General features: G+C 49.6%; 1 protein-coding gene across 1 annotated transcript in view; it reads right to left on the minus strand.

Moving 5' to 3' along the window:
• The window catches only part of LOC146805680 (amine oxidase [flavin-containing]-like), a 291428-nt gene that overhangs the window by 44801 nt on the left and 234570 nt on the right, over nt 1–12057 (minus strand). The window contains exon 9 of the mRNA XM_085622954.1: nt 11238–11334. Coding sequence (XP_085479080.1) covers nt 11238–11334 — 97 coding nt within the window. The remainder of the gene's footprint in view (nt 1–11237; nt 11335–12057) is intronic.

Genomic DNA, 12057 nt, shown 5'->3' on the forward strand with positions numbered 1-12057 from the left:
AGGAAATGCTATGCCATCGTCTGAACAGGAACTTCAACAGTTCAGTTTTCACCACGTATTCTAGTGAGGAAGGACCAACTTCTTACCTTATAGCATAGAGAATTAAACTCAAAGACAGTCGAAGACTTGGTTTTAGGCACTTGCCTTTTAAATTAGTGTAAGATGGAAACCAAGTAAATAAATACAATTGTCTCACTCCAATAAAGCAGTAGTTGGGCATTCTCTTACAGGCAGTTCTGATAATAGGGCACTAAAAAAGTTGTTGAAATAGTACTAAAAGACATTGCCACTGTTGTTCTGGACAACATGAAATTTCAAGACATTTACAACGACAGCATTTCAGAAAAATACCCAATACATTGCGCCGCTCATGGGACATCTTCTCACAAACACCAGTGCAGAGGTATGTACAAGATATGGCAGAATATATCCCAGAAGGAATGGGGAGGTGGGAAGCCTTGAGTAGGCAAATATATCCACTCTCATAAATTTGTCTGTCATGAAATAAATGCCTGTGGACATTTATTTCAGACTTGAAAGATTTCGACTTGAAGGATTTCAACTGGTGGTCATGACAGTTTTTTATGTGCAAGTCATGCCAGGAAGTAATTAGAACCACCTTTTGTGTTTGTTAACAGTGAAAATATATTCTCAGGTATGATATAATTTATTATGTTGTAGTAAATTTATTTTTTAAGTTGGTATACACTGTCTTTGTCTGCACTATATTGGAACAAACTGTATTTTACATTGTTCATGTTTTTCTTGTTTCTCTGAAACTTGTAATAGTAGGGAAACCTTTTCCCGCAGGCCATTTTACTGCATGTGGAATTGAACTCAGAATTGCACTCAGATTTACCATTTGGTAAATCCGAGTTAAACTTTATATCTGGTAAGATTGATTTTTAGAAAACATGTTATTGGTTTGAGTAAATTTAAAGTGTGAAACCATGCATTCATTTGAGTCTGCCTCTCTCCTATAGGGGCCATGGAGTTCCAGAAGCCTCTCACATGATTTGGCAATTACATTTCTGACACAGAAACAATGATTGCTCTAGCTCTGTGGCCGTGAGGTCTCACTGAACCTCCAAAGTTCTTGGAAGTCTAAAAGATTTAAGTCCCAACTTTTAAGAGTTCCTGGAACAGTTCCTCTTCATCACTTTACAACTTCCAGGATCGAAGAGTCAGCACTTAGGGGCCAGACCTAACTCCAGCAGAGGCCACCAGCAAGGATCAGTCCTATTCCAGTGGCTACTGGCCAGCTGGGCACTTCAGGAAAAAGTCCTCTTGCAGCTTATGTTCCTGTAGCCACACAGGAGGACAGCAACTGAGCCCTGGAGTCCACTTTTTAGACCTGAGTACAAGTGGAAGCAGGTCTAGCCCTTCAGGTCACCACAAAGGTCTCAAACAACAGGTCTAATACACGTATGTTCTTCCGCAAGTCCAAAGAGTGTTCCCCTGAGCTGTGGGTGAGGTGCCACTTTTGTAGAATTTACTAGCCAGTGGGTGGGGGTGACTCTTGGACATTCCCTAACCAGTGAGAAAAAGCTACTGAGGGCACGTTTGCACCAGATCCCGGTTGCCTTTCTGCAAACCTATTCCACAATGCACTAGTCTAGGGCCAATCCAACAAGGCAGAATCTTTCTTCCCCCTGAAGGGAGATTGTGTGCCTTCAAGGGGTGTGTTTAGGAAATTGAGCAGTTACCCCCTCAATAGCTAAATCCAAGTGGTTTTGGGACCAGATCCCCCTCCCAGTGGGGTTGTACCAAAGTGGCTACAGAGGGTTACTTAACAAGAGGCTTCTCTTCGTCAGGTCTCCCTTTACACTGAACTTAGGATGGGTATGCCTCACCCTAGTCCCTTTCAAGTTAATAAACATCCTGGACCTTTCCCTGTTGTCCTTACTGAGCTGATATCTGTTACATGCCTCACTTCTGTGGAAATGACTAAGCCATTGTTCCTGCTCTGGGAACAGTTTTTACATCTCATTAAGGGGAAGCACTGGCAGGGCAATCGGCCAGAAGGTAATACTAATTAGACATTGAAGGCTCAGGCGGATAAAGTCTAACTCTTTAAAAGTCATGTTTCCGAAGGATATTGTTGGACTTGGCCCTTCTGGCAGGTTCACCCCTAAACCTTTTGCTTTTATTGGTGACTTGGTGATAGTGATTTTTGGTTTCTGCGCACTTTCCCTGTGTCCCAGAGTAAAGTGCGTGCGCACTCTGAGTGCATGTGGTGAGATAGGCCTGGCCTCCCATAGGAATGCATGGGGAATGTATGTGTCCCTGGTAGTTCCTGATGCGTGGGGTGTGCAGGCTCGAGTTTGGTATGTGCGGACTCGTGTGATCGAATGCTTCGCAATGATGTATAATGCGTGATTATGTCATGTGCGGAAGTGCCACTTCTAGGAGTTGGCATATTAGTGTAAAATGTGCAGTGACTGCCTGTCGCGTGATTGGCTGGCTGAGGTCATGTGACGGGCTAGGGAATCCCCAGAGTCAGGAGGAGTCACCCAGTGGTGAATAGGGAGATCAGCAGTTAGATGGGTGGGAGGAGTACACCTGGGTCCTGAATAGGGCTGGGTTTTCCCCACACAATGCTGGCTCCGCCCCCTGTGGTGCGACTGATGACCCTGGCCTGCACTCTGAATAGGGAGAGCGGCTGAGCAAAACAAAGTGCTCAGGAACCAGTTGTAACTGGTTCGCCCCTTCCCTGCACCTTGAGACAAAGGAAAGCTATGTATAAAAATGGGGCTGTGTCCCCACAGAATCTGTTCTCTTCCAGGATCCTGCCTGTTGGGGCTGCTGTTGTTGCTGGGCCAGAGGACCGCCACTTGGACTACCTCCCTGCCTGGAGGCCCAGTGAGCTGGCTCTGGGCCCAGCCTTGCCCCCTGCCTACCTTCTTAAAAACTTTGCTGGACTTTGTGCTTATTCTCCCCTAAGCGCTGGGAGCGCTTTATTTGGATCCCTAAAGCGTCTGGGAGCTTTTATTGTCCTTTAGCGCTGAGAGCGCTTTCACTTTTTATCCTTAGCGCTAGGAGCGCTTTAATTCTGCAAGCCTATGCCCACCCGGCATTTGCCCCGTTCTTTGACGATCCTGAAGTCCCCTGGCAGGTGCCAATCCTGCCAGGGACATTGTTGTGGCGTTCGTTGGCTGGTGCCTACCCCGCTTATTCAATTATTCCTACGGCGGGTGCCCACCCCGCCGTACATTGCCCTCTTATCGTCAAAAATCACCGCTGCAGCCCGGGCCGGGACATCCAGGAAGTCAGGCGGGCCTCCGGGACAACCGGAACAGGAAACAGGAGGGCGGGAGCCTACCCCGCCTCCCTCCGACGACTCGCGGCTGTTTTGGGGCCCCGGAGCAGGCAGGAGCGGACCCTGCGCCCCGGTGCTCTCGCCCAAGAAGAGAAGGGTCCCCGAGGTAGTGGCGGCCCGAGCGGGGCTCTCGTGAGGAAGAAGAGAGCCCCGCCTCCATCGGAGACGTCAGCGCTTCAGCCCGGTGAGTGCGTGAAGCAGCCTGGTGGGTGGCAGAGCGCTGGGGCGCTCCACGAGGCCAGTGTGGGTTCAGGAGCACGAGTGCGCTCACACGCTCGGCGAGGTGCGTGTCACGAGTCCCCCGAGTGGGACTCCAATGAGGAGGGTAATCCTCGTCAGTAAGCCCCCGAGGCTCCAGAGTATACGGGGGCAGTGATTTTTGTGCTCAGAGCGGCCCCGGAAGGCAGTGGGCCGCTCCAACGTGTCCCAGGGCATATTGGTGGTGAAAGAGCCCACGAGGCTCCACCGTCTGACCCCCCTCACTGCTGAAAGAGCCCAGAGAAGCTCCACATGAGGGCTGTATATTGGTTTGAGAAGGCACAGGGGTGCCCCAGCATTTCTCCAGTTGCCCAGCACTTAGTGGGCAACTGCAACGTGTAGGTTGTACTTTGTGCGCCCTGGCTTGCGCAGCCTGCGCAGCCTTCCCCTGACAGTGACATAGGGCGTCCTAGCCCCAACAAGGCCAGTTGGCCTAGGGACTGCCACTGGTGGTGGCGAATATGAGTTGCGCTATTGCCCCTAACCTGCACCTCTGAATGTGTCTTTATGCGTCATGTGCCTTGTGTTTACACCTCTGAATGTGTTTGTATGCCTCATGTGTAATGTGCTTTTACCCCTACAGGTATTGTGATATTTAGGTGGTTGTTTTCTCCTAGTACAGGTGGTGCTAGTGAGTTCCTGGTTCCCTGCGCGATATTTTCCTAAGGTGGTTAGGGTTGCGTAGGTGGTACTTACCTGTTACCAGTAGTTACTGGTTGTGTGCTACATGTTCTATTTTACGCTACAGTAATTTTATATTCTATGTTCTAAGTGCTAATTTCTACAAAGTGCTAATTCCTGACAGTGGTCCATGTGGCCCTGTCCCCTGTACATATAATCCCTTGTAAATTCTGCCCGTGCCTGTTGGCACATTGTAAAGTGTGTGTTTTTATCTAATGTGTTTGGTATAATACAAAGGCTATTTTTATATATAACCTTGTGTGGAGTTTCCTTTGTGGTGGGCCTTGGGTGTTGTTGCTGGGTGCGCGTGCAAACGCTTTACACATCGCCTCCGGGATAAGCCTGACTGCTCGTGCCAAGCTACCAAGGGGGTGAGCAGGGGTTATCTTTGGCGAGTAACTCCCCAGCCCTGACTAGAGTGGTGGTTTCTGCCTGGCTTTGGCGCAAGCCCTAGCCAACCAGAAATCCCATTTCTAACATTGGTGATCAGCGGTGGGATTTGGACTTGCGTTTGCGCTGTACCGCAGCGGCAACTGGCTGCACTACAAAACTCTGCATTTAGATAATCACATGGTATAGGGATTATTGTTTTAAGTTTGTTTTTAAGTGTCATTTCTGTGGAAATGTGTTTCTTGTGCACTGTGAGTTAGGTGTCCCTAGCTCGGGAGGGTAGATCATCCCCCTAAGTGCATTGTGTTTTCTGGATTCACCAGAGGGTGGGACCCAGTGGTGGCAGCATAATAGTGTCCAGTACATTTGTTCCCCGCCCTGCGCCCAGAGTTGGTACCTGTGTCACTTGTGGTCAGGTTGAGGAATCAGGGGTGGTAGAAACTGCCTTACCAGTCGGAGGGGAGGGTTGTGTGTGGATGAATGGTGTGTGGCACTAGGCAAGTGAGTGCAAGTTCTCTGGGATAGAGAGCTTGCTGAACCCTTTTTGTGAATTGTGTACTCCTGTTAAGCTCAGACCCCTAGGTTCCCTGTGTAATCTCTTCACCAGAACGTCCGCCAGAATGGAGCCTGCTTTTGATCTCAGTGATCTAGTTGTTTACAGTATGCAGGAGTTGGAGAGGTTCTGTAGAGAGAGAGACATAGGGGTGAGAGAGTCGGACACTGTGTACGAACTGAGGAACCACATGATCGGATGGCAAAAAGATGAATGGGAACGTGAGCGCAGTGAGGAAGAAAGGGCCCGGGCCTCACACCTGGAGGGTGGTGGGTCTGTAGGGAGCCCTGAAGATTCAGAAGAAGATGACAGTACCTGGACGCCAGTAGAGAGTGAAGACCCCATAGGTAGGGAGTCCCTTGCTGGGTCCAGTGTAGGAGGCAGCGCCTGATCCCTTTCCCTGTCCCCAGAGGAGTGGGAAGATAGGAGGGAAGAGAGGGAGCATCAGCTGGCCATGGAGAAGCTCAGGATAGAGCATGCCAAGCTGGAGACCGAGAGGGTCTTAGCTCAGAAGCAGATGGCGGAGGATGAAAGGGCCTTTGCCAGAGAGAAGCTAGCTCTGGAGGGTAGGTTATCCCCTGCGCACAGTCTTAGTTTTCTGGGCTCCCCAGGGAGGGTGGAGTCCAGTGGTGGCGGCCATATAGATTTCAGTGTAGGAAATCACAGTCCCAGTTCCCCCAGTATGGTACCTGTTTCCCAGGAGGAGGAATTGAGGTTGAAATTCAGGGGCAGTAGGAAACTGTCTCACCAGTCGTGGGGGGTGTTTGTGGATGACTGTCATGATGCACTGGTAAGGTGGCTGATGGTTAACCCGGAAGATGATTTGGATGCAGCGCTCCAGATGTTTACCAAAGAGCAGATGCTCAGTAGTTGTTCACCAGGGTTGCGCCAACACCTGTTGAGGTATGGATCTTTTTGTCCTTGGGAGCTTGCAGATGAAGCAGAGCGCTGGGAAAGTGCTAGAGGTCCTCTAGAGTCATTAGTGAGTGATTCCAACAATAGTGGGTCAGAGATCCTCCAGCCCAGCGTGGTGGAGGAGGCTCAGTGTAGCCCAGCTAGGTCCCAGGATAGCGAGGAGGGTGTAGGGGCTTACTGCCTGGCTCAGTGGAGCAGGAGTAAGGGGGTGACCGAGGGTCCCCAGACGCCCGAAACCCTGCCTTAGGACTTGGATGGTTTCATGAGGGAATACCAAGTTGGGGACCTAGGCTGTCCTGTTAGTCCACTTGAGGAAGATCTCTTAGTGAGTAGAGGACCTGGAGCGCCTGTAAACAGGGCTCCTGTGGTTCTAGAGTCTGGCAGTACAGCTCCGGTAGGGAGGGTACAGGAGTCCAGCGTGAGGAGTGATTGGGGCATGAGTTCCCCAGTGGAAGAGCCAGTGGGTCAGGGACTACCCAGTTGGGCTAGGATCCCGTGTAGTGACCATGGTGACACCACTTCTGTTCTGGGGGATCTCTGCGCACTGTCAGGTGGACAGGGGACGGGAGATCAGCGCCAGACAGACAGTCACTCGACATATGTGTCGTTTGTGAGCCTCAGGGGGATGGATTATAAATCCCCAGAAGTCCTGGAGTGCCAGGCGATTATTCCACCAAAGGTTCTAGGCCGGAGGTTGGGAGGCCAGGTTCAGGATCAGCCTGACCTGAAGGGTGGGACGTCTGTAACCAGCGTCCCGACCGGTTCTTCTTCCAGAGGTACTGCCCCAGTTGGTAGGGAGCAGGGCTCTGGAAGGGGGTGCAGAGGGTGGGAGAGGCCACCTCTGACCCCGGTGCAACCTGAGGGGTTAAACCCTGGGTTGGAATGGCGTTCTAGGTGTACCCCTTGCCAGAGGAGGAGGAACCCTAGGAGAAGAGGTAGGAAGAGGAGAGCCTTCCCTGAGACTCCTGGTCCGCCTGAGGTTGCAGACCCTAGGCTGGAGAACCAGTTGCAGTCTAGTCCTGTCTTGCAGACAGGAAGAGTGGAGAATGGACGCTATGTGCCAGGGGTTACTACCCCCCACTCTGTGATTAGGCAAGGACCGGTGGCACCTGGGTGGCCTAGGGCCTGGTCTTGGCCGCGGACAGCTTGGGAGTACCAGTGGGGTAGCCCAGTTGGTCCGGACAGTGGTTTTAGAAGGAATTCCATGGGTTCACCGTGGCGTAGAACCGAAGGGTGTCCCTGCAGTTGCGGGCCCGCGTCCGTGTTCTATCGCCCCAAGCAGGGAAGTCCATCACGGTGGTGATTGGTCTACCCTGCGTTTTGGCTGGAAGGGAGTTGTGTTGGACTTGGCCCTTCTGGCAGGTTCACCCCTAAACTTTTTGCTTTTATTGGTGACTTGGTGATAGTGATTTTTGGTTTCTGCGCACTTTCCCTGTGTCCCAGAGTAAAGTGCGTGCGCACTCTGAGTGCATGTGGTGAGATAGGCCTGCCCTCCCATAGGAATGCATGGGGAATGTATGTGTCACTGGTAGTTCCTGATGCGTGGGGAGTGCAGGCTCGAGTTTGGTATCTGCGGACTCGTGTGATCGAATGCTTCGCAATGATGTATAATGCGTGATTATGTCATGTGCGGAAGTGCCACTTCTAGGAGTTGGCATATTAGTGTAAAATGTGCAGTGACTGCCTGTCGCGTGATTGGCTGGCTGAGGTCATGTGACGGGCTAGGGAATCCCCAGAGTCAGGAGGAGTCACCCAGTGGTGAATAGGGAGATCAGCAGCTAGATGGGTGGGAGGAGTACACCTGGGTCCTGAATAGGGCTGGGTTTTCCCCACACAATGCTGGCTCCGCCCCCTGTGGTGCGACTGATGACCCTGGCCTGCACTCTGAATAGGGAGAGGGGCTGAGCAAAACAAAGTGCTCAGGAACCAGTTGTAACTGGTTCGCTCCTTCCCTGCACCTTGAGACAAAGGAAAGCTATGTATAAAAATGGGGCTGTGTCCCCACAGAATCTGTTCTCTTCCAGGATCCTGCCTGAGGGGGCTGCTGCTGTTGCTGGGTCAGAGGACCGCCACTTGGACTACCTCCCTGCCTGGAGGCCCAGTGAGCTGGCTCTGGGCCCAGCCTTGCCCCCTGCCTACCTTCTTAAAAACTTTGCTGGACTTTGTGCTTATTCTCCCCTAAGCGCTGGGAGCGCTTTATTTGGATCCCTAAAGCGTCTGGGAGCTTTTATTGTCCTTAAGCGCTGAGAGCGCTTTCACTTTTTATCCTTAGCGCTAGGAGCGCTTTAATTCTGCAAGCCGGTGCCCACCCAGCATTTGCCCCGTTCTTTGACGATCCTGAAGTCCCCTGGCAGGTGCCCACCCTGCCAGGGACATTGTTGTGGCGTTCGTTGGCGGGTGCCTACCCCACTTATTGAATTATTCCTATGGCGGGTGCCCACCCCGCCATACATTGCCCTCTTATCGTCAAAAATCACCGCTGCAGCCCGGGCCGGGACATCCAGGAAGTCAGACGGGCCTCCGGGACAACCGGAACAGGAAACAGGAGGGCGGGAGCCTACCCCGCCTCCCTCCGACGACTCGCGGCTGTTTTGGGGCCCCGGAGCAGGCAGGAGCGGACCATGCGCCCCGGTGCCCTCGCCCAAGAAGAGAAGGGTCCCCAAGGTAGTGGCGGCCCGAGCGGGGCTCTCGTGAGGAAGAAGAGAGCCCCGCCTCCATCGGAGACGTCAGTGCTTCAGCCAGGTGAGTGCGTGAAGCAGCCTGGTGGGTGGCAGAGCGCTGGTGTGCTCCACGAGGCCAGTGTGGGTTCAGGAGCACGAGTGCGCTCACACGCTCGGTGAGGTGCGTGTCACAAGTCCCCCGAGCGGGACTCCAACGAGGAGGGTAATCCTCGTCAGTAAGCCCCCGAGGCTCCAGAGTATACGGGTGCAGTGCTTTTTGTGCTGAGAGCGGCCCCGGAAGGCAGCGGGCCGCTCCACCGTGTCCCAGGGCATATTGGTGGTGAAAGAGCCCACGAGGCTCCACCGTCTGACCCCCCTCACTGCTGAAAGAGCCCAGAGAAGCTCCACGTGAGGGCTGTATATTGGTTTGAGAAGGCACAGGGGTGCCCCAGCATTTCTCCAGTTGCCCAGCACTTAGTGGGCAACTGCAACGTGTAGGTTGTACTTTGTGCGCCCTGGCTTGCGCAGCCTGCGCAGCCTTCCCCTGACAGTGACATAGGGCGTCCTAGCCCCAACAAGGCCAGTTGGCCTAGGGACTGCCACCGGTGGTGGCGAATATGAGTTGCGCTATTGTCCCTAACCTGCACCTCTGAATGTGTCTTTATGCGTCATGTGCCTTGTGTTTACACCTCTGAATGTGTTTTTATGCGTCATGTGTAATGTGCTTTTACCCCTACAGGTATTGTGATACTTAGGTGGTTGTTTTGTCCTAGTACAGGTGGTGCTAGTGAGGTCCTGGTTCCCTGCGCGATATTTTCCTAAGGTGGTTAGGGCTGCGTAGGTGGTACTTACCTGTTACCAGTAGTTACTGGTTGTGGGCTACATGTTCTATTTTACGCTACAGTAATTTTATATTCTATGTTCTAAGTGCTAATTTCTACAAAGTGCTAATTCCTGACAGTGGTCCATGCGGCCCTGTCCCCTGTACATATAATCCCTTGTAAATTCTGCCCGTGCCTGTTGGCACATTGTAAAGTGTGTGTTTTTATCTAATGTGTTTGGTATAATACAAAGGCTATTTTTATATATAACCTTGTGTGGAGTTTCCTTTGTGGTGGGCCTTGGGTGTCGTTGCTGGGTGCGCGTGCAAACGCTTTACACATCGCCTCCGGGATAAGCCTGACTGCTCGTGCCAAGCTACCAAGGGGGTGAGCAGGGGTAATCTTTGGCGTGTAACTCCCCAGCCCTGACTAGAGTGGTGGTTTCTGCCTGGCTTTGGCGCAAGCCCTAGCCAACCAGAAATCCCATTTCTAACAGATATGTATTAAAAATCGCAATTCACCCTTAAATTCAATTTTGAAGAAACATTAAAAATAGCATTTAAATAATCAAGTTGGTTGTCAAAACCGGAGATAGCAGAGTAATGATTTTATTCTGAATTCTAGTTTTTCTCATAGTACAGCTACAACCATTTCCAGTGAAAATTGCTTTTTGGGCCTTGTCACTGTAGGTATATGATTGTCAACATTACATTTCTGCATGTAGTACTTTTAAATACTAGGCACCCTACCTTCAGGGCTACAAGGCCTACTTAGGGATGACATTTCATATTTAAAAGTAGAGTTTGTTCCTCTCAAAAGGGTTTAAAAGCTTCAGGAGTCAGGCCACACAGGTAGGCCTGAAGGCATGTTTTCTTTGCCATTCCAGTGGATGGCACAAAAAGTGCTGCAGTTCTCAGGTGACATTTAACTTTCCATGCAACTGGTGTATTTTCCTGCACCATATACTATAGCCGTGCTGTTAAGTTAAATTGTTCCACTGAAGATTAGCCAATTTGTACCATGTTTAGGGGTTAGAGCACATACACTGGGACCTGGACACCAGTTGCCCAGTTGCAGAGTTCAAAATCCAGCAATGCCAGTCAGCAGTAATTGGGGTGACTACGCAAAAGAGGCACTTTTTTTTACAGATGATATCAATTCCAGCGTCATTAGATGTATGACTACTGCCTTAGTATTGAAATGCTTGAGCCAGCACCATTGCACTTTAGATAACATTGTGCTTTATGTATTTTATCCTAAGCTTAAAATAAATTGCTTTAATGAAGATGATTAAAAAGTCAAATGTTGATGAACAATTGTCACCTATAAAACACATTCCTATATGTAGCGGCCTACATAAAACATTAAGCACCAGGAAGATAGTTTTACTGCAATGTGGTGCCTATTGCTACTATCTACTTATTATCTACATTATCTGCCTTTCTTTTTTTATATATTTAGGAGATATATACAGCAACACCTATGTTAGCAAGCAAATGAAATGCACAACTGCATTTAGGCTCAAAGATTTGATGAATCCCACCAAATGTAACTGTGAAATGCCTATTTGGTATTTTTCGTTCACTGCCCCTGTCAATGCACACCTTTAGAATACAACCCTTACACAGCCTGTAAATTACCCCATAATTGCAGCGACAGAGCCATCTGGTTTGGTGTCATCCAGAGTCAGTCCAATTGCTGCTTCCTCATCTTCAATGACCATGGTGCCACAATAATCTGGAAAATGTTAAAAGCAAGAATAAAAGCATTATTAAAATGCCACACTGGCAAATTTTCTCATTCGATGCAGGGAATATGTTGATTGGATCTACTACCTACCTATAGTCATAAACTAATTTGATCAAGTCTGCCAGAAAGTTGAATTGGTATTTTCTGCCCTACCTGTTGTACAATCATATCCAGATAAAAAGATACAATTTTACTGTGTATATTAAGAATGGCGTACTAAGCAGAATCGGTAGTATTCAGAAGTATTGTAATTCACTGATTAAACATACTAATATTCTAATGCAGTAAACATGAACATTCTTTAAACGGTTGACTTGTAAGTGGACACTATTGTGGTATCATTCATATTATTAGATACATTTTTGGACAATACTTGAGAACATTTGGTAGATAAAACTATACAATTTTTGGAGTGACTATTTGAGGGAGAGGCATTCTAGTATTTTGAGAATTGTTTGAGAGCATTTTATATCTTAAGAGCAGCAAGATGGCATACCGAGCTACTGATCGGCAATGATATCTTCAGTGACCTTAAGATCCTGAGTTTTATTCCTGGCAAGGCTGACACAGCCATCTGAGATTGGTAATTCAAATGCCATTAAACTGGCAATTAGTAAGATATGTTATCAAAGGTACTTAGAAATGGCAGATGTGTGTATGAAGTATACAAAAAAGTGGTAATTGGAATGCTTGGATCAATCTTAGCCATTG

The sequence above is a fragment of the Triturus cristatus genome, chromosome 8, assembly GCF_964204655.1.
Source record: "Triturus cristatus chromosome 8, aTriCri1.1, whole genome shotgun sequence".
Lineage (NCBI taxonomy): Eukaryota > Metazoa > Chordata > Amphibia > Caudata > Salamandridae > Triturus > Triturus cristatus.